General features: G+C 31.7%; 1 protein-coding gene across 5 annotated transcripts in view; it reads right to left on the bottom strand.

Annotated features, from left to right (window-relative positions):
• The window catches only part of Ctnna3 (catenin alpha 3), a 1,666,222-nt gene that overhangs the window by 527,287 nt on the left and 1,114,273 nt on the right, over nucleotides 1-24,662 (bottom strand). For all 5 annotated transcript variants that reach the window (XM_048810157.1, XM_048810163.1, XM_048810171.1 and 2 more), the window contains one exon: nucleotides 17,064-17,220. In XM_048810157.1, the coding sequence (XP_048666114.1) occupies nucleotides 17,064-17,220 (157 nt within the window). The remainder of the gene's footprint in view (nucleotides 1-17,063; nucleotides 17,221-24,662) is intronic.

Below are 24,662 nucleotides of genomic sequence, written 5' to 3'. Positions count from 1 at the left end.
ATATATATTGTAACCACTACAATATATTTGTCTTTTAATGGTTCACTAGTTGTTTCACCTGTATTATCATTGTTTCCCTAAACAGGAATTGATTTGTTAATCAGTACTACTATGAAACTGTAGACTCCCATTTTCTACATTTCCCAAAAGAAAATCATGGCTATACTAATTATAAATTTTGTAAATCTTTACACACCATACTTTTCTATATAATTCCCTTCATCTCTTAATTTAGTAAGATGAACAGAAAAGAAAATACCATTACTGAAGGCAGCTTGACTCCTAGAAAATTCAACACACTATTTTTGTTTTATGTGTTCATACTTTGTTTAAACTTCTATTCTGGAAGTTTGCTGAGGTTCAGTAATTGATGACAGTAACCAGTTACATTTTACTTTTTTTGAAAACTGGAAAATTTTCCCTATAGTTTTCCAGCACAATTTTTATTCCCTATGGCTCTGTAAAAATAACTGAAAGTAGTTCTACATCAACATCTGCCAGTTCCCTCAGAATTCTGGGATGTGATTTGTCTAGCCTAGAGGCTTGGAGTAATTTAAAAGCAGCCAGGTACTTTTAGTGTACCACCAATTGGGCTTTGGTCCCTTTAACCATAGTTGTTTTACCCCATCTTGTTTAGAGACATTCTTCTTGATAGAAAAGGCAGAAGCAAAATAGGAATTGAATGGTTCTGTGAATTCTTTTCTCAGTCATCTGATTTCTCACCATCTGTCCTAAGCAGTTGGGCTTATCCCTTCCTTGTTCTTCTTTGACATGAAAAGAGGGTTTTATGACTTGCATTGAAAAAGGAACTAAAAACTACTGTGAACATAACCAAATTGAACTGAAAAGCACAGATCGTATCTAGGGAGATGTAGTGAGAATATTACTAATTGCTAGATCAAATTTACAAAGAACAAAGAAACAGTAATGAGGCAAAGAAACAAAATATTCATGTGGAACAATTAAAAGATCAATGATGACAATTATAAAGCAGAAAACTAATGTTCTAACCAAAGCATGTTTTCTCCTTCAATTAATAATAATTCAGTATGCTATAATGTATGCAGTAACTTTATAATGTCAGTTGCATTTCTTTTGCAAAACCACATTGAAAGACAGACCAAAGAGATGAATGGTTTGCAACAAGGCAATGTAATGACAATATCTGTAATAGTCTTTGAAATCCACAGAGCTGTTGAAATCTCCCTAAACCTATATGCATCTGCTCTCCACAACAAATGTGTTCCGAGAGTTAATTCCAAGAGTTCCTTCACTCTTTGTTTGACTTCTTTGAAAGTCATAAGTTTTTAAATTTTCAACTCTATATGGCACAGTAATATTTTTCTAGGGATTTGGCTACCAATACTACACTATTATTAATCTAACAGTCATTCTACAGAGACCTGGTGATACAATTTGCTGCCCAATGGAATCTCTAAATATTATATAAAACTAGAATTTTTTAAATGATGAAAAATAAAACTACCTTTCATTAGCCAATTGATGAGTAACGTAGCATGTAGCAGATACTGTCAAGTGGCACTGCCAAGCATTAGATACTGTTTCACATTCTTATGATAGTGAAAACAAACTCAAATTTCTAATATGATGAATCTCCCTTATAAAATTTTGGGTTCATCATTCTTCTGTTTGTACTAAAAATATTAACTATGTTTACATTAACAAAGAAGAGAGACACTGGATAACAAGCCATCTAGAGTACCACCTCCCCAAACTCTTTCTTAGACTCTTGGAACCAAGAAAAAGAGAAGAAGAGGAATTTGTTGAGAGACTGAAAGGTTTAGAGAGACAAAAGGAAATGTAATGACTCCTTTTTACAGAGTGAAGGAAGGCTCAAAACACCCATTTTCAAATAATTTTGATTTAGAGGCAACTAATGTTGTTGAGAGGATCCTATACCATAGTTGCTCTGTTATACACTTCTGCACACATTGTCTATTAAGCTTCAAAAGTCATCCTGTCAGACGAAATTATTATTACCATTTTAGAGAATAGGGAATCAAAGGATGTTAGGAAATTTTCCTAAGTCCTCGTGGTTGGTAAGTCAAAAAAAGCACATGATAAACCATGATTTCTTTTGCAAGATATGGGATATTTCTTTCATACTCTATGGTAAATAGCAAAAGCAGAGGAGAGGAAGTGAATAGTACTCATGGTTCTATGATTCATTTTTAGCCCATCAATCTATAACAAATATTTGCCCTACTGTACCCTATCAGCAGCCAGTTAAATGTGTCTACTTACTAGTAGATTAATATTTTAATACACTGACTATTGTAACATGTCATACACATAAACTGCTATGGATCAGGAAGATAAAATTATTCCTCACCTAGCTCTTTATCCATCCCAACACTTTGCAGTCATAATCCAATATTATGTTCTATTTAGAAAAGAATTAAAACTTTATTAACAAGAATCATATTAAGGAATTTTAAGAAAGTTGATATCGGTATATATTTGAAATTAGCAAATATAGATACAATTCTGTCAAGATAGAAACTTGAACTCAGTTTGATCAAAGGGACATTAATTTAAAAGGTCTATACTAAGGGGAAAAAATCTATTGGTTATGTATTTCATTAGGGTTTGGAGCTACAGAGATCAATGTAGCAATTAATGACAAGCTTTGATGCCTTATATCTCACAAATCACTACCCACTGACAAAACTGTCTATGTAATTGGAAAATTTAACTAAGCTTTATTGCAGAGGAAAAATAGTAGAATAGAAGTCATTTTGTTTAGTTCATTTATAGAAACTATTTCATTCAGGTAATAATGACAGCAATATAAGAAAATTTGCTAACAAATATATAGTATAGAATGATAGATAAAGAGACCATTTGATTTTTTTATATTTATATTATTGTCTATATAATTTTCACATTTTCCTTTGGTTACTTAGACATTCAGATAAGCAATCTAGTTATATATTATGTATTGCATAGTGAAAACTTTCACTAAAGTTTAAAGGAAACAGTTTTTTAAATCACCATATTTACCTTGAAAAATCATGCTAATACTAAAATATGAACCTTTACTTTTTTAAAAATTTTATGGAATAATCTAGTGGTTTAGTAGAAACCATAAGTATATTTCTTAGCATGGACATTAGTTAATGTACTGTTCAAAAATAAAACAAAAATGTTCTAATAATTTATTTTTAAAAATAAATTATCTACATAAATATGACAATGAAGTATTTGCCCATTAGATTAAAAGCCATAATCATTATATAATTAGTATAATAATTACAAAACAAATATATAAATATTATAATATGATCCATACAAGAATTAAGTCAGTCATTGGACAAACTAGAAAATTATTACAGAATTGCAGAGTTCACTAATTGTCAAAATAAATTCAGTTTTGAAGGACAATAAAGAAACTATGTTGCAAAGGACAGAAGGATTATTAAAGCTCAGCTTATTTATTGATAAAGACCAAAGATGGAATTGTCTTTGCATTATAGTTCACTAAAACGAAATATAATTTTAGTTGACAGCAAATGAACTATGAAGGACTCAGTTTAATGAACTTTATTGAGATAATATTGGATGGAAGGTCCTGTGCTATGAGGTCTGGAACATAGATTAATAGTATCTATGTAGACTACTAGTTTGCTAGTGCTGCCATAATAGAGTACAATAGCCTGAGTGGCTTAGACAAGAGGAAGTTATTTTCTCACATTTCTGGAGGCTGATAGTCTAAGATTAAGGTGTTGACAGGGTTTGTTTTTACCCAAGACCTCTCTCTGTGGCTTGCATATGTCTTCTCCCTATGTCTTCATATGGTTTTTGTTGTATGCATGCCTATGTCTTAATTTCCTATTCTTATGAGAACACCAGTCATACAGGAGTATGTCTCATCCAAATGACCTAATTTTAACTTAATTATCTCTTTAAAGACCCAACCTCCACATACAGTCACTTTCTAAGGTATTTAGTGTTAGGACATCAATATATGAATTTGAGGGGAGGACACAATTCAGCAAATAATAAAGTTTTCCTTCCCTCAGGACTTTCAAAAAAAAAGGTAAGAAAATTATTTAAAAATAATTAAAATAAAAGAAAATGTGATAAAAGTTATAGCGAGAATTCAAACTTATGAGGGAGTACAGAAATGAATCAGATGATCAAGTATTAGATAAAAGACCAAATGGTTTTAGAAGAAATGAATTCCAATAGATTGAGATGAATATGATGAGAATAGGAAATAAAATGATTAGAGAAAGCATTCCGTAGGGCTAAATTTTAAATTAATTATTTTCTGTACTCAATGAACAAAGCATATTATATATTAAGGATGCTGAAGACCATTTTATCACTGATAACTAAGCAGCAATAGAAAAATTTTATATTCCTCAGTTTTACATGTAAAATATCTCACAGGCTAATAACCAGACAAAATAATTCTCCACCATAATTCTCTTCTAACATATCATTTACACCTGTGACATTTTTCAACAGAAACAGAACAGGGTGAGTGTTAGAACTGTACCAATCATAAACCAGAAGAAGACATGGGTAATAAACGTCTAATAGCAATTGGATTATCCTTGTAGAAAATCTATATATCAAAAAGTTATGTCTATAGCTCTTTGTTCTGAGGGTCAGTTCCAAAATTTATATGATGCAACAGCATTTTAAATTCTTTCCTCTAATAAAGTGTCACTATCTGAGTAAAAAAAATATAAGTAGAAATGTGGTATTTTATTATCAGTGAGTACCTACCACTGAAGTTTAGCTTCCCAAAATGCATTATTATTAGTCTCACTTGATAAACAATATTTCTGATAAAAAAGAATGTAAATTTTGATTTCTTTTATTTAAAAAAAAAGAAAATAGCAAAGAACTACCCAAACTGCCTTCTTTGTACTTCTAGAGTCAAAAAGTGTTGAATTTTCACAGAACAATAATGAAATGTGCTTCCTTAAGAGTTCTTACATACATGTCTCTGGAAGATAAACTGAATTTTTACTTACTATTTGAAAATTGTTACAATTCAATGGTATAAAGCCTGGTGATATTAAAATGGTGGCAACAGTACAGGATCTTGATTTTGTTAAATATATTTCCAAAGACAAACATTTTTCTCTTTCACTGTCATGGCAATCATCTAGGTCCATGTCACAAAATGGTAGAAAGTCATATAAATCTCATATTTTATTCACTTGTAAGTGCCTAATTAAGCAGAACATTTTAAGTTCAGTGAATTAAAAAATCAAATTTAAAACACATCAGATTTTGCATTAGGAAATAAAAATCTTGGCACGTAAACCTGTAGCAGCACTACAGGAAATTAGTTTCATCTGTTACATTGGTGAAAGGTGCAGAATGATCATTCTGTGCAATTATGCAGCTAGGATAAGCCTTGATTTGGAGACAGTACTCTACCAACAAGAAAATCACTTTGCATACCTCTGCTCAATTTTTGTAGTTTGTTTAGTATAGTTATGTTACATATACTTTCTGGCTTTGCTTTAAAGTCTATATCTGATGGTTCTGAAATGTAAACCGAGTAAATTTGGTTCTTAATCACTTTTGGAGGATACTGCTACAGAAGTGAGAATTTAAGTAAAACATACTTAATTAAACCAAAGTTTATTACACATTTGCAGTATGCCAAACACTGTGCAAAGCACTACAATGAAGTTAAACCTAATAATATGTCCAAACCAGAGCTGTCAGTTGCTTCTCTTTCTTTGACTTCTTTTTTCACTAATCTGATGTTTGCAATAGTTTTTTGCCCCCTTTTTGTCAATTGAAATTTCCTTCCAGAATCTCGCTAAATTCTGGTGGGAGAGGAAAGGTCTAATTTTACCACCCAAACTATAGTCAATCCAGGTCAATTTTTACTTTGTCTTATCTTAATTGTACAAAATTATCTAAATATATCTGAATAAATAACTAAAGATGTATGGAAGAGGAGTCTTCAACTTTTATTAATTATATGATTCAACAGTTGAATGAATAATAGATGAAAAGTTGGTTTTAGGAGTTAAGATTTGGTTTATTCAGGAATATTCCAGATGGAAAAACCTCAGAATCCTAATCACCCTATTTTGACAATTTTATATTTTATATTTTAGAAAAAGAGGTAAAAAGTAATTTCAGAGGAAGAACAATTTGATATTAGATTAAATTAAATGACCAAAAAAGTGATTATATAATTTTAAATAATTATATTTACAACCAGTGTAAGAAGAGACTTAAGCCACAAAATTATTTCTGCCTTACAATATCTCCCATATAGACAGATGAACTATATTTATATGCAATTTATTATGAAGAAATTAAGCATATAAATCACCATCAAGATGGCAAATGCAAATTTGTAAGTAGATATCAACTGATAGCATTGAAATTTAATATTTCTATATTTAATAATTTGATATATAAAAAGCACATATTTTTAACCTCTTATAACCATTTTTCACATATCGTATTTGAACTACATCCAGTAAACTAAATTTCATTTGAGCCTAAAATTCTCTGAAGTTGATTAAACCAGAAAAGCTTGTGGGGAGTTGTGTGCCAGTGGGTTTGAATGTCATTGAATATTTGAAAATCAATATAAAACAATGAATTGCTAGATTTTTGGAGGTATCAAGTATATCAATTTTTGGTTCAGAATTTTGATAGCCATATTCCACAACTGCCATATGACAGTTACTACACATACATTATGAAAACTTGAACATCTCAAAGCAACTCATTCTACATAAGAAAATCTGAGAGGACAAAAAGCACTTGAAAATTATTAAATGAATGAAAGGTATTAACTTATTTGTAAATTCTTGCAAATTTCACGTTATAAAACACTGTTATAGACTACCATATTGAAAATTATTAGTATAAATAAAGAATTATTATATATATGAATTAAACAACATTAAATAGACATAAATTATGGTTTGCACCTTATTTGAATTGTGATATAAATTCCTATAAATGCCAACATGTGAAATGGTGGTCACAAATTCAAGTAGCAATTCAAAAGTATGAGATTTCAAAGAATGACTACAGTACAATTACTCTGTTGGTAAAAAGATAGCCCATGGTACCTTTCCAACATAACCTATTTTAGCACACTATAATTGCCAGGTGAGGACTTGTTTTCCTCATTAGACTACAGATCCTTTGTGAGTAACTCCCCTCGGCCTCACTTAACATTACATTTATCATTGCATTTATTTATCATCACAATTATCATTGCATTTCACTCTAGAAAGTGACTGCTCAATAAGTGTTTGTTTATGGACATAATAAACGATCAACATGGCAATATTAAAGTGTTAATTGGATGCTTTCTTCAAGGACATTTATTCCCTCATTACTTATGATCAAGACTCCTCTGAAGTAAGTACCAAAGAATATAATTTAAATCTTGTTGTCATGTTCCTTTGAGAAACTTTTCAACTTTAGCTGTGAGTTTTCATATAACCGAAGTGAGACTATTCTATTGCCTGAGGGAGATTCTGATGATTTTGATGCCCTATATCTCCTAATCCAATAGAAGAAAAATGTCTTCATGCAGATTTGCTTATCAGGAGGCTTCAAGGGCTTTAATCAAAATCCTTAGGAAAGGGAAAATCCTGGGAAAGTTTAGAGGGACATCAATTATACATGTAATAGCAAGTGTGAGAAAAGTTAAGATTTAGTGAAGTTTCATGGTATGACTGCATTGTTTATTATTTTACAAACTCAAATCTTTTATTGGTTCTTGAAATATTTCAGAATAAAAATAGTTTAAAAAAATCTAACCGTCCTTTCCTCACCCTCACCCACAAAACAAAGGTGACAGATGACATTAAATCTTCACAAAATAGTATTCCACTAGTGTATGACTTGAGTGATAAAGGTTTAGACAATTTTCACCTTCACAAAGCATTTTCTTAAACTCATTATGGACATAGGCAGTTGAGTCCAAGAATATCAGGTGATCACAACTCTTCAGTGAGTTTCAGGTACTTATAAGGGTGGGTATGGGGTGATCTCTCTGTTCCCCAAGGTACACAGTCATACATACCACTTAACTTTGTACACTGACATTTATTTCTAAGCACTATAACTTGGTTTAATATAAAGATTTAAGAAGAGATTAGAATATAACACAACATACAAGATAATCCATCAGCCTCAATAATAACATATGCTAATTCTTTTCCACTGTGATACAAATTTTAAAGCTTTACAGAGAAGGTCCCATACATAGTCTTTCTCATTGTCATCTACCTCCTATGTATCCAGAGTTACTGTTACATTTTTGATATGCATGGCATTTATGGCGTCCTATTGTCTACATCACTCTACAATTCGCTCATCCATTTGACATTTCTTTCTAGAATCTGTCCTTTTAATGTGTGAAAGACATTGATTTGTCCTAATGACTATGTTTGTTGCCATTTATTCATTCTGATATTGATGAAAAAAATTCCATAATGATTATGCCTGTTCAAATTTTTATGAGTATATGCACAAATTTGTCCAATATACATAGAGGGGGATTTGTAGCAAAATAACCCAGGTACCACATATTGCTGTTTTACTCATCACAGAGATTATAACAATTTACATTCCCAGAAGTAGAGTGTAAAAATTTTTTCAGTGTATCTTTTCTAATAATCAGCATTATCAGAATTTTAATTTTTTTTTTACATTTTTAGTTATGCATCATAGTTTTCAAGATAAATCTTCAATTATTTTGATAAACTCTAGCATACTATTAGAGTGGAGTTAATGAAGGTGTTCCCTAATAATACCTAGTTTAAATTTTAACAAAGACCTACCAATGTTCTAGGCTCTATTTGAAGTATTTTAAAGACATATTTTTATTTAATTCTTCTAATCATACAGAAAGTAAGCTCTGAGAGTGCTGGGAATTGTCTATTTTATTGACTGTTCTGTCCCTAAGAACTTACAATAGTCCTATTACTTTGTAGGACTTCAACAAGTATTTGTTAGACAAATGAATACAGGAATGAATAATTGATACAATTACTAATATTTTGAAGAAGGACATTTAGAGAGTCAGAGATGTCCTGCATCAGCCTCCTGAGTAGGTGAGATTACAGGTGTGCATCACCAAGACCTGCTCCCAAATCCACTATCTTCATGTCTAATTTATGTATTATTCTAGTGGTGAAATTTTGTAAAACTAATATGTACTTTATGGGCAAGTAATAATTTTTATTTATTGCTTGGTTATTTATTTTTATTGACAGATTTGAATATATTTAGATATACAACATGATATTTTGAAATATGCATATATTGTGAATGATGAAGTCAAACATCAATATATATTACCTCACACACTTATTTGTGTGTGTGTGTGGAATAACACTTAAAATCTATTTTCTCAGCAAATTCCATACATATACAATATATTGAGGTTAACAATAGTCACCAGTGTTGTATAACAGGGCTCTTTGAACTTATTCCACCTGTTTAACTGAAATATTGTATCCTTCAGCCATCTACCCAAACCTCTGGATCCTCCAGCCTCTGGTAACTACCATTCATCTATAAGTTTCACCTTTTAGAAAATGCAATTTTTGCTGCACTTTTCAAATACATGAATACGTAAATTTTTCATAGTACATGCTCTGGAGCCATTCTTTATATAAAGACTTTTACTGGGCTGGGGATGTGGCTCAAGCTGTAGCGCACTTGCCTGGCATGCGCGGGATGCTGGGTTTGATCCTCAGCACCATATAAAAATAAAATAAAGACGTTGTGTCCACCGAAAACTAAAAAATAAATAAATAAATAAAAGACTTTTACTGCTTAAAATTTCCTTAAAGTAAGAGTAAAAATATTCAAATCTGACTGATTTGATGAAGAAAAAGAAAAAAGACTTCCAATTATGATTTTCAACATATCTAATTCATAATACTCAAACAACAGTCCTGCTGAATAACTACTTTTCATTCAAATGAGAGCATCTTGAGTGAACTTGCATGTTAATATGTGGAATTATGTGTAATAAATTCCAGTACACATGCCTAAACTACTTTTCAGTCATATAAGTACAGGCAGTAATTCAAAATGTAATTACTAATAGAGGAATAATGGATTACTTGGGGGAGCTTATTCAATCATTTTTAAGTGCACACTTTCTCCTTGTCTTAACTATGACTTATGTAAAGCTGTGTGCACAATTTCTGTGCAGTATTTTCATACCATCATATGAAAAAATAATTGCAGAGGATGCAGGGATAAAACCTTATAACTATGATAAGAAGAGTTTTTTTATTTATTTTTTAAAGATAATGCCATAAAAGACACTTGCTGCAAATCATTCTGATAAGAAAGAGCTTCTTTTTATGGTGGATTGAAAGGGAAAGCTGGTTTTATAGTTTAGATCTAGAATGTCCCTTAAAGGCTCATGTGCTGAAGGCTTGGTCCCAGTGCAGCAGTGCTGAAAGGTTCACTTTGGGAAATTGAATGAATTATGAGGGCTCTGACTTCATCAATGGATTAATTCATTGATGGATTCAAAACTGAATGGACTATTGGGAGGCAGTGGAAACTATAGGAGATGGAATCTAATTCAAGGAGTTATTCCTTGGGGGTTTGCCATTGGGGACTATCTTTTGTCCTCAGCTTCTTTTTATCACTTTCTACTTCCTGGCCACTTTGAAGTGAGCAACTTTGCTCCACCATGCCCTTCTATCATGCTGTATTGTCTCACTACAGGCCCATAAACAATGGAGCCAACTGAAAATGGACTGAAACTTCCAAAACTGTGATCCAGACTAAATCTTTCCTTTAAACTGATTTTCTTATGCACTTTGTCATAATGGTGAAAAGTTGACTGACATACCTGGGTTATTTAACGTGAGCTAGGATTCCATTATCAGACAGGCCTTCCCTTTGTATTACTACATTTTGATGTATCATTCATGTACATTAATTTTTTTGGGGGGGGAAGTAGAATGGAGGAAGCAAGGGAACATCTGTTTTATATTAAATGGCTTTATTTTACTTCTAAGAGCCACATTAATATTATATCACTTACTTCCACAATAAAGATTTATGGCACCTGGAGTTTAGTATTCTAAAACCTAATGTACTCTATGATGCTACCATTTAAAATTTTAGATGGCTTATAATTCCTACAAAAGTTCAGAGCACTAAATATCCAGATATAATCTATGCTTTTGTTATAATGTCCAACTTGGTGTTCCACAAATCTACCAGGCCCTTTCAAATATTTTTTTTTCTCTCTTTATGGGATGCTTTTCAAATGTTTTCAAGATTCAATTTAATAATTCAATTAAATAGCTTTTCCTTTAAAAACACTTCCCTCATACTTTGATACTGCAGCAACATGAATTGCATAGGATTTGTTTCTATGACTTTTGTATTTCTTTTGGAATCCCATCTGTGTACACTAGAATGCAAATTCTCTGAAAGAAAATTTCCTTTTCCTTCTCTATACCCTCTTTCATTTTTAGAACACTGTTTTGTACATTGTAAATACTCAATTTCCTTTTATCAAAATTCATTGTAGCAGGATATAATTAAAATCTTACGTTTAAAATAATATATCTATATTGCCTTCAATCTATCAAAACTTTCACTCATATATGGGTTGAAAAATAATGTACATGTGCTTGGTAACATGATTAATCTTTGCATAGAAATATACTATATTGGTCATGTTTTAATTCCAACTCCTATTCCATAAATGTCATACTGAGATTTAATAGTACTTAGTATAAAATTAATCTAAGATTTTGATTTTATTAACATTATAATGTGTTTATTTAGTATAAATGTATGAAAGATATTGAAAATATATTTATTTTAATGTTCCTTTGTCAAATCATCTAGATTGCAACTTTACAGAAGACAAGGATCATATTTACTAACATGTCATGAACAAAGAGGCCTTTGTTAGTGCATTTTTGATGACAGTGTCAGAGAATCATCTTTCTGTTACTATGTAAGTGTCTTAGAACATTTTGATGATTAGTGCTGAAAGTTATTTTTCATTATTTAAAGGTTTTTCAAAATATTAATGCCAATGCTTAACATGTTTGATAAAAGCATAAGATATAAACCATGAAAAATTAAGGTTGACATGGAATTAAAAAGGGGAATAAATACTAGTATTCATTTAGCAAATACCTATTAAGAGTCTTCAAGAAAAGAAGCAGGAGGCACAATTAGGAAGACTGTATTCAGGTAAAATATATTAGCTTGAACCAGAATGGTAACAGAGGATGTAAGATAAACTTGACATTTTTAAGTTAAATTGAGGATACAGAACTAAGGAGATTTTCAAGTACCCTTTGATACTATCACTATATACTTATCAAGTCAGTAAGATGTTATTCAAGGAACACTTTTTACAATAAAGACACAGAAGTGCTAATTCTAATCAATAAGTGGACAATCTTTGTTTCAGAAACTTCTAAAACATTATCAGTGGCTACCTCCATTCATCATGGGTTCTATATGTTCAACAATTCCCATTGCCACAACTTACTTACAAATTATCTCTTGTACAAACTTTTTACCCATTTGTCAATCTCCCATGCTGTTCATCAGACTCAGCACTTAAAATTGTGCAAAAAATATTGAATGAATGACTAAAGGAATAAAAGCATGACTATATCTTCACAAACTCACATATTTATTCAGGTCTTAGAAATTGTTGAATAGTTCTTATGGTTCAAACAATCCCCCCTTTTATCAAAGTTCATAGCTTTCTATAAGTAAATTCATTTAATAGCTCAAAAAGCAGATGCATTTATTATTTCCTCTTCTAAATTTTCATTTAAACAGAGATACTAATGTTTTTATGTTCTCATGTAAATAAATACTATTGGGAATTCCAGGCACTATATCTGACTGATAAGAAAGAGGTTCTTAAATCTCCTCTCATCTCATCCTTTGTCTATAATTAGGATAGATCCCAATGTGCTCAAAGAATCTTCAGAGAAGTACTTCTGACAGTTTGTTATATGCATTTTCATATAAGAAAGGGCATAGTGAATGGTTTGGAGGGAAATCCTGTTGTCAATGATGACAAGAAGTTGGGGGCAAATGCATTTGGAAGAATATTTTTTCTATTTGAAGAAGATACTGATACTATTCCATAAATAACATTAAACTGAAAAGAGCCATTTTGAATAATTCATCTTCAGAAAACTATAACTTGCCAAACATCATATTGCTTTTGAAAATGATATTTTGGTTCATTGTTGAGTTTTATTTTTACATATAAAATCTTAACATATATAATAAATTGATGAGAAGGCTATGTTCCTTAAGGTTTGCAAAAAGAAACTGCACTTAGGTTTAGACTTCACTATGTATAGCAGAAAACAAAATAGCCCAAAAATCTCTTCTGAAAATAGGTACCTTGACTTCTATATCATGAGAAATCTGGTGGTGGTATGAACATGATTTTAAAATAATCAATTCTAGTTCTATATTTAGGACTGCACTAGATTAACTAAAGACATTTGGCATTATAGATACCCTTATTTCAAGAGCGATAGTCAATATTGGACCATCTGATCACTCTAAAACATGACCAGAAGCAAACTTTTTACCACTTGTGATTTCCACCTGTGCTAATGACAATAAAATAATATTCTGAAATCCAATAAGCCTTTCAATGGTTTTTAGATTTTAATTTTGATTCATATTTTAATGTGGAGATCCACAAACTTTTAAAACTGACCCAGGAGAAAATGGGTATCTTTTCAGGATTCTGATTCTTTTTTCATATAAAAAGATAAAAAGAATCAAACATTATTATTGTCTGCTGAAAAAAATGCCCAAGGAAAAGGAGAAATGTATACAAAAATTTCATAACCATAATTTTTCATCGGTAATTCACAATTCAAATCTATGTACTATATTGTTGGTAAATCTACCTCACAATAATATGGATCAGAGCATGAGTAAAACAGCATTTCTCTATAAAAGATCATCCTAAAGGCATATCAGAGAAGTCATTCACCATTAGAAAAAACATAAAGCTTTTTCTAAGAAAAATCTGCCCTGCACACAAGCTGCCAGATTTTGACAGCCCTCATCATAGCTATATGAACCACGATTAGCAGTTTGAAAAAAAAGTGACCCATCTATCGATTGGCCTGTGATCTTCAACCCAGCACTTCTAGTTTGATACTAACAAGATACACAGGGTTAGTTAGTTTCTTTCTCATTTATTTGACTGGAAAATGCTGAGAGAAGAAGCTATCATCTGTGGGAACAGATGCTAAAAATTATGATGCTACAAGAATCACTGGAGCCCTGGCTAAAGTAAGGCAATGGATGTATATGAAGGCACAGGAATGAGCAATGGAGCCACTCAGCATTTTGGACAAACATGCTTGGATGTCTACTGAATAACCATTTCTTCCTTCTTTTCTTTCTTTCTTCCCTTCTTCCTTCCTTCCTTCCTTTCTTCTTTTTGATTTTTTTTGACTAATAAACCATGATTTCATTTGTGTAGTAATTAGTCATAAAAATTAAATTATAACTGTCCTAAGTCCAGTGGTTTGTTAGAACTTATTTATATCAGCTCATAAGAACTTATTCTATGCATTTCTTACCAATTCAGAGTGAAATTGCATTGGTTACTTGAATTCTGCCACAGAAATCAGTAAGTGCTACCTATTTGGACTATAAATCCCTCTGTCCACCACCCTTTCCCCAATCTACTATTAATAATTTATCTGCACTCTCTAAATTTGCCATGGGAATTTCATTTCCTTTTGCCAGTGATTGGAACGGGCAAGAGACCAAGTTCTGTCCTATATCAAGTAAGAGAAACTGATGGACTGCATCTGGAATAGATTTTCTCCTTGATAAATTAAAGTGGAATTATATCTTCTCCTTCAATTTTAGATGTTATCATATAATGTTTTGAGATTGAATGCCTAAAGATGCAACTGTGAGGAAAGGTCAACACAATTCAGAGAAGCCTTCATAGATCATTAATAATGATGAACCACTACCCAAAGTGCAGAAAAGTGGGAGCAATCTACCCTAGACATAGAAAACAATGGGGTGCACTATATATACAGAATTTAGAATAATGAAATAAATACATTAACAACCCATTTATTATTATCATCATCCTATACTGGCAATTCTAAATAATGCTAACAATTAGCACCCCTTTCCCTGCTCAAATAGTGGACTATTCCTATCTAAGTCCTCTGGCATACTAGGGGTAGTAGCCTAAAACCAATTATGTCAAATATCCAGTTATATGAAATAAATGGAAGTTTTTGTAATTTAAGGAACCTTTAGAAGAGTTTTCTGTTGCTTGTAGATGAAATATTCTGAATTGCTGAAGTTGACCACAGAAAGGAACAGACCCAGTAAGCTGCTGGGTCAGGTTAATCCAGCATTAAATGCAAAATCTATGAGTTCCTGCTTGGAGGACTCACGAGGTATTTAGATTCCAGGCCTCCCACAGCTGTAATTATGCAAGCTCTGGCAAATTACAGTTCTTCTTACCATCCAAAGTTTTCCTTCCTTTGCACTGTGACTGCATTACCACAGAAAATTGCCTGTACATTGATTAATATGAGTAGGCTGCTTGGCTCATAACCAAAAAGCACCAACTACAAACCAGAATATAGCATTTAACAATTAAATTATTAAAGACTAAATCAATATAAGATATTGCAAAGCCTATACAAAAGAGATAGTAAAGAGACAAAAGTACTCCTAACATAAAATTATTTACAATAATTAAAGTGACAATTTTATCTAAATGATAGGAACAATAAAACAGATAAATCAATGAGTTTTAGAATAACATACAAAAATGTTCAGTCAAACATTATGTGGAAAAAGGAAAGTAGTTTATATAAATGTGAATATATGACATGATACAAACATTTGAAAATAAAAAATATATATGTAGAAAAATTCTGGATGAAAATAAAATCAGATATCATTTGTTGTTATTTTAAAGAGTATTAATATTCTCTCCCATACATTTTCTGTATTTTTAAAAGTTTTAATTTAATTAAAAATACTTAGCATACATTTCTGTTTCATTAATATATCATAAAATAAACTAGATTTCTAGAACTATTGTTCAAGATAAGACAGTGTATATAAAATAATTATATGTATAAAAGTCATGAGTTGAACAAATTAGACTGATATACACTGGAAAATTTTCTAAAATCATAATAGATACTCATGAGAATTTGTATTTCATAAAAGGAGAATATTATCACATTTCAACAATTATCCTCTCACACATTAAATAATTATATAATTATATCTATATTTATATGCATCTATCTATACAAACATATACATAAATACATACATATGTAGTTTATTTTAAAGAGGAGAAGATAACAAAAGACCAAAAATCTTTAATTCTTTCCGTTTACAACAGTACAACCAAAATATGAGTTTTGCTCCTGAGGCTTTGGCTTTCTGAGAATGTTTTCACCAACCTGTGGCATAGCATTTCACTCTACCAAGGGACACCCATAGGGGCTTTTTATGGAGTCTCAAGCCCATCTGTCACTGATTTCATCTGATATTTAGACTCTTTTCTTCTATTCTTGAGATTAGCAATATCAAATACCTATACTAGTACTTGAACAGCCACATTACATCTCAAATCAATAAAAGCTTTTCCTGTTAACTTGTATCTTTTCCTAAGTAGAAATAAAAATGATTGGAAAAGAGTGTAGATATAGAACATCAAAATATTTTACATGTATTGGGATGGAGGTGATGCTGATTTAGTAAAGACAGGAAAGATCTAAGCTATTTTCTATTACACTTTGCCCATGAATGGGAGTTTCTTTTAAAAACACAGTGTAAATTGTTAAATCATGAAGCACAAAGCTTGTAATCCCCAATTAGACCACTAATGACACACTTCGTGCTTCTACATAGCTACACTACATTTCCAGAAAGCTCATTAATAAGACTCCTTATATTGCATAAAATTAATTATATTCAGCATTATACGACTTCAAAACATTGACAAGAGTTAATGCATAAATTAAAAGATGAAAACATACCAGATACAGCAAGGAAGTCATCAATGCTTGTAATGTCATCTACAGCTTCAGTGAGGACATGTATATAGTTCTCCCATGTGTGTTTATACATTTCCATGGTGTTTTTTACCACTTGACTTTTGGGTCTTGCAGCCAAAGCAAGCGCAGCATTAATAACCTGAATAGATAATATAGAATGCTTACAAAGTGATTATTTAGAAACAGATAGTAATGTGCAAATAGCAGTTATTCTTTTTTAATAATTTTACATATATTTATCCTTATCAACAGGGTATAATAAAATTACTTTAATGTGTAATCTCCTGTTTGTTTTTGATAATAGATTAATTTATAATTTAAGTAATTCTAAAAGTATTTGTTGAGTGTCCTCATCAAATAACTGCAGGAGATTAAAAGAAAATTGGTGTCTACCTTAATAAGCTTTTGTATTACTCAATGTGAAGGCAACACATAACTAGAACTTAAGTTTGTGTATAGATAAATGCCATAAGAACAAACAATGGTCAATAGCCTTTAAAAAAGGAGAGATCATCTTCAACAGGGTGCTAAGAAAAGGCTTTGAGGAAATGTGACATTTTAATGTGGCATTTGGATTCACATCAGACAATTCCTGAATAACCTACATAAAAATCACTAAAGGAGAGCTTTTACTTACTAATGGGCTTGTAGGTATTCAACCAGCAGGTATTTCCTCATATTTTCATCCACTTCATATTTCAAATACATACCAAGTATCTTTCATACATCGAGCACTGTTTTATGTTTTAGAATTAAGGCAATAAAGAAGACACAAGCAAAACTCACCACTTTAACGCAATTAAAAGAAGGTCACCTTAATTCCAGTCAAAGAAGGCCAACAATTTGCAAGTCAAAAAAGTATGATCTTTGAGATAGTTATGAAAACTAATAAGAAAAATAATAGGACAGAAAAGAAGGATGAAAGTGGAATGGTAGAAAGTTTCCAATTTTAGGAAGGCCTTGCATTGAAACAAATACGAGAATAAAATTATTGGCATGAAAGAATTTTGGAACAGAGAAGTTGCTAGATTCAAAGAGGGACAAAAATGGAAAATTCTGTGAGAATAGTAAGCCTGAGTATACAAAAGGAACCAGTAAGCGTTCCTGACTATCTTGCGTGGGACTGTAGCCTTATTGGAAGACACTGGAGAGTCATGTTGACTTTTGGACAATTTGCTCAGAACTACACTTTAGAAAAATTGATTTCTCAACAAACATGGGAAGCTATTGCAAGAGGTTATGGGGTGAAAAGGAGCCTGAACTGCAATGGTGGAGGTAATGAAAAGGACTTCACGGGACTTCCAACTAATTAAAGGAGGATAAAGATAGGTCAAAGATTATTGCCAGAAATACCATGCAATATTTAAAGACATGAAAATAAAGCCACTGCAGAACAATAATAGTGGGTTACAAAATATGCTTCATCGGATGACATTTTTACATATAAAATGCATGTAAACATGCTGCATGAATATGTACAACAGTTGATGGTTCTCTAGGAGGTGGAATTTCAAGTACTTTGTCTTTTTTCTTTCTTTCTTTCTTTCTTGGTTGTGAATTTGTCAGATTTTCTATGATGAATGTTTAAGTTTAATATTCAGAATAAATAAATGAAGTTATTGTTCAAAAACTGACAATTATGAGAGGAATTAAGATAGTTGAGTAGAGGCAGGCAGCAGGTTTCAACTCCTCTGTGCTTGGATTCCAAGCAGTGAAAGATCAGACAGGTAGGTGACAGAGGGAATGCACTGAGACAAAATGTTAAACTGTTCTTTAAGAACTTGGAGGTTCTGGAGCAAGAAATGGGGAAGAATTTGTTAACCCTCACTGGGCAGATTGGGTGGGGGAATAATAAAGAGGGGAGATGTAAAGCTGATAAGCTTTTTTCAGAAATAGTGGTAGAAGAGAAAGTCAGACCAAGCTGCACTGGGAAGGGAGCGACAAAGCCAACTGGTAACAGAGAAAAGCTCTGCTTCTCTCAAATTGCTGGTGGAAAATTTGCCACCACAAGCCATTTTTTCAGAGACCGTGCCTAAATGTGTAGCTCTGGAAAGGATTAAATCTTTATGGCTTAATTTCATCAAGAGGTACAAGCAAATCCATCACAGGGAACACCTTTGAAATGTGCCCTAAGAGTAATATGTATAGTGAGATATCTATGAGCTGAAGGCTGCTGATCTACTCCTCCTCCTTTCTTTTTTTAAATTTATTTATTTGGTTATAGATATACATGACAGAGTATATTTTAACATATTATACACACATGGAGTATAACTTATTCTAATTTATATTCTTGGGTTGTACATGATTCACTAGTAATTAATTCATTAATGAACATATATATATCTGATTCATTCTACTGTCTTTTCTATTCCCATCCCACCTCTCTTCCCTTTATTCCCATTTGTCTAATCCAATGAACTTTTACTCTACCCCCACCCACTTGTCGTGTATTAGCATTCTCCTATCAGAGAAAACTTTCAGTATTTGGTTTTCTGGGATTGGATTATTTCACTTAGCATGATAGTCTCTGGAACCATCCATTTACCAGCAAGTTATAAATTCATTCTTTTTTTATCACTGAGTAATATTCCATTGTGTATACATACCACATTTTCTTTATCCATTCATCTATGAAGTTTTCATGTCCTATATAGCTTAATGGTAATTTTACTCATTTTAATACTTATGTTTTTACTCTTCTAGAGTATTACTCCCCTTTTCAATTTTTGGACTAATAAACTTCTGGGGACCATTTTTATTTATTTTTTTATGGTCAATTAGTAAATGGTTTGTTCTGAGTGAAGGCAGTTGCTGGTGATTATTATCTCTTCTCACTGTAGTGATAGGAATTGATCAGAGCACTGTGCTAATGTTGAATGAGTGCTTTGAAATAAAGATACACACCCAGACTGTGCAGCACATGGTAAATAGAAAGTTGTTCACTAAAAAGACTCTTTCATAGCAGTGGAAGAGACATCTGTCCCAGCAGGTGCACAAATATCAACAGAGAAATTAGAAAACATGAAAAGTCAATGTAATAAGATGTTGCCAAGATTTTGTAACACTCTGAAACTGATTCTATAAACATTAGAGAAAATGCCAGATGAAGAAATCAAAAAGTTGGTTGTTAGAATTATCAAGAAATTAAAAGAAGATCTAAGGAAAGAACTAAGTGAGAAAACGCATGGTATGAAAGAGAATTTCATAAAAGAGAGATGTTAAAAAAGAACCAAACAGAAAACTTGGAAATTAAAAACTCAAGTAATTGACTCCCCTAAAACCAAACCAAACCAAACAAACACAAAAACCCAGTTTAGTCTTATAAACAGATCAGATTAATCAGAACAAACAGTGTCAGGGCTCAAAGACAAGGTGCAGGAATTAGAACAGCCATTATATAAAAGAAGGAAAAAAAAACTAAACTATGAAAAGAATATGCAAGAACTCTGAGATAACAACTCAAAGGCAAAACTTAACACTTACAGGTCTTTTGAGGAAGAAGAGATATAGACTAATGGCACAGAAAACCTATTCCATGAAAAAATAGCAGAAAACATCTGAGTCTTGGATAAGAGATGGACATGAAGGTTCCAGAGCCATTTAGAACTCCAAACAGGACCATTTTAACTACACCATGATGTAGTTAAAATGCCAAAAATTCAGAATAAAGAAAAAAAAATAAAACTGCAAGGGAGAAGTACCAATCACTTATAAAGCTATTAATTTAAAAAAAAAACTATAAATAATTAGAAGGAATACCAGTAGAACAGAAAAAGGGAAACAGATGGTGAGAGGATGAGAGAGAAAGGAGAAGTCATAGGTACATAATTGAGCAAATTATATTCCAATCTTTATGATTATGTCAAAATGAACCCAAAATGTTATGGATAACAATACTGCATTAATACAAAAAAGAATAACAAAAGTCTTCCCAACAAAAACTCTAAAAGCCATGACAGCATGGAATGATATATTTAAGTCCTAAAAGAAAATAACAGCAAACTTTGATTACTATATCCAACAAAGCTATCCTTTAGAATCGAGGAACAAATAAAAAACTACAAAGTCTAAACTAAAAGAATTCATGACCATTAAGCTAGCTTTACAAAGGATCTGAAACAGAATCTTATACACAGAAAAGAAAGATTAAAAGTAACAAAGAAAGCATGGAAAAGAGCAAATCGCATTAGAAAAATAAATAAGCTAAATAAGCAAATGATCATTATAAATGTTTCAAACATTAGAAATAAAATGGCAGGAAACAATACATAGCTCTTTATAATAACAGTAAATATAAAGTGGTCTTAGTTCTCCCTTTGAAAGATAGAGCCTAGCAGATGAGATTTTTTTTTTTGAATACTCAATTGTATTTTGTCAGTAAGAAACGCACCTCACAAAGACATTCAGAGATTGAAAGTAAAAGGGTGAAAAGTGATATTCTATGCTAATGAAATAAAAAACAAGCAGGAAGCAACCTTTAAATCAGTTTTTCTTCAGAAGAGACAAAGAAGGATATTACATATGGGTAAAAGGAAAAAATATCTAACAAAAGATATGATTATAAATATTTAAAGTGTGAATTACATGACATGAACATTACTTGATAAAAATAGGACTGAATGACTTCAATACAACCACTTTCACTAAGAGCTGCTCTACCAAAAAATCAACAGACCCATCAGATTTAGACTTGACTATAAATCAATTGGAGGTAATTAACATGTATGAAACATTTTATCCACAACAACTGAATACATTTTCTTTTCAGTTACTCATGAAATTTTCTCCAAAATTGATATTTAACAACAGAAAGAAAATCTTGGCAAATAAAAAGAAAAAGAGTGAAATGATCTCTCTTTTCAGATCATACTACAGTGAAACTAGAAATCAACAACAAGAAAATCTGTAGGAACTATAGAAATACATGGAGATGTATTTACTTTATAAAAATATTTTATTGTTGCATTCTAATTATACATAATAGTGGGATTCATTATGCCATATTCATAAATGCACATAATTTGATCAATCTCATTTCCCATACCTTTTCTTTTCCTTCCCTTCTGCCTCTCCAAATCTGCTTGCTCTACTCTAAGAGATCTCCTTTCTATAAACATACAGCATTCACTGTGGGATTTTTGTACATGGACACAGCGTAATTTGGGAGATTTCACTCCCCATTGCTGCTCCATTCCCTCCCTTATGAGTCTGGCTTATTTCACTTAGTATGATGCTCTTCAATTCTATCCATTTACCCACAAATGACATAATTTCTTTCTTCTTAATGACTGAGTAAACCTCTATTGTTTACATGTACCACATTTTCTTTATTCAGCTGTTGACAGACAATTAAGCTGACTCTAAAACTTGGCTATTGTGAACCACACTGCCAATAACTATTGATATGAATGTTTCATTACAGTATGCTGATTTTAAATACCAAGGAGTGGGAAAGTAGGGCCACAAGGTGGTTCCTTTCCTATTTATTTGAGGAAACTCCATACTGCTTTCCATAGTGGTTGTACCAATTTACAGTTCCACCAACGGTGTATAAATATACCATTTCCCCAACATCCTTGCCAGAAATTATTGTTATTTGTGGTTTTGATGATTGCCACTCTAACTGGAATGAGATGAAATGTCAGTGTAATTTTGATTTGCATTTCCCTGATTGCTGAGGATGTTGAACACTTTTTCATGTGTTTGTTGACCATTTGGATATCTTCTTTTGAGAAATGTCTATATTGATCTTTTGCCCCTTCATTGATTGGATTGTTAGTTTTTCTGGTGTTGAGTTTTTTTGAGTTCTTTACATGGTCTAAACATTAATTTCCTGTCAGAGGAATAGCTGGCAAATATATTTTCTCTCATTCTGTAGGCCTTTTCATCATGCTTTTGATTTTTTTTTTATTTTGCCGTGCAGAATCTTTTTAAATTTGATGTCATACCACTTATTGATCCTTGGTTTTACTTCTTGAGATTTACTTCTTGAGCCTGTGCTGATATGGAAGATTGTTGACCCTATGTTTTCTTCTATTAGTTGAAGTGTTTCTGGTATAATTCATAGTTCTTTGGTCCATTTTGAGTTGATTTTTGTGCAGGGTGAGATAGGAATCTAGTTTCATTCTTCTGAAATATATGGATATACAGTTTTCCTAGCACCATTTATTAAAGAAGCTCTATTTTCTCCAATGTAAGTTTCTGGCATGTTTATCAAGAACCAGATGATGGTAGTTGTATGATTTGTCTCTGTATCTTCTATTATGTTCTTCTGGTTTATATGTCTGATTTTATGCAAGTATCATGCTGTCTTTCTTACTATGGCTCTGTAGAATAATTTGAAATCAGATAGCCTGATGTCTCCAGAATTACTTCTTTTGTTCAGGATTGCTTTAGCTATTCTGGGTGTTTTTTCCTCCCATACAAATTTTAAAATTGTTTTTCTCATTATTTGAAGAATGTATTTGGTATTTTGATGGGAATTGCACTGAATCTATACAATGCTTTTGTCCATTTGGCTATTTTGACAATATTTTATCAGTGAACATGGGAAGTCTTTACATCTTCTAAGGTCTACTCTGATTTCTTTCTTCAGTGTTCTATATTGTTCATTGTAAAGGTTTTTTACCTCCTTGTTTATATTTATTCCCAAGTTTGTGTGTCTCCCCTGCCCCCAGACTATTGAAAATGAAATAACCAAGTTATCTTTATTTCTTTTTCAGATAACCCATTATTGGAATATAGAAAAACCACTGATTTGTGCGCTGATTTGTATCCTGCAACTTTTACTAGATTTGTTCATCAGCTATGTAATATATAGAACTCAAAAACCTCAACACTAAAAAAATACCAGATACTCTAATCAATAGATAGAAAATATGAACTAAATAAATGCTTCTCAAAAGAAGTACAAATGGCCAACAACTATATGAAACAAGTTAAAAATCTTTAGCCATCAGGGAAATATAAATGAAATCTAGAATGTAATTATCTCATTCTAGTTAGAATGGTAATAATCAAGAATATAAATAACAAATGCTGGCAAAGATGCCAGGAAAAAAGAATACTTATACACTGCTGGTGAAATGCAAATTAGTGTAGCCACTATGGAAATAAGTATGTAGGTTCCTCAAAAAGCTAAAAATAGAACTATCATATGATCCAAGTATACCACTACTTGGTATTTATCTTAAACAATTTAAGTCAACATCCCTTGAAGAATCATATATACTTATGTTTATCTCAACAGAATTTTCAATAGCTAAGTTACGGAATCAATCTAGTGTTCATCAACAGAAGAATGGATTAAGCAAATGTGGTGTATATACATAATGGAGTTTTATTCAGCCATAAAGAAGAAAAAATTCACGTCATTTACAGAAAAATGGAAGAAACTTGAGAGTATTATGTTAAACAAAATAACCAGATTCAGAAAGTCAAGGGTCATGTTTTTGTGTTACATGTGAAAGCTACAGAGGAAAAAACAGGGGAAAAGGGGATGCAATGAAAGTAGAAGGAAGAACATTAGGGTAGAGGGAGAGGATTAGGGTAAGGGAAGAATGAAGGGTGGGGAGTTCA

The sequence above is a fragment of the Marmota marmota genome, unplaced genomic scaffold, assembly GCF_001458135.2.
Source record: "Marmota marmota marmota unplaced genomic scaffold, marMar, whole genome shotgun sequence".
Classification (NCBI taxonomy): Eukaryota; Metazoa; Chordata; class Mammalia; order Rodentia; family Sciuridae; genus Marmota; species Marmota marmota.
This window is presented reverse-complemented; position numbering and strand designations above follow the sequence as displayed.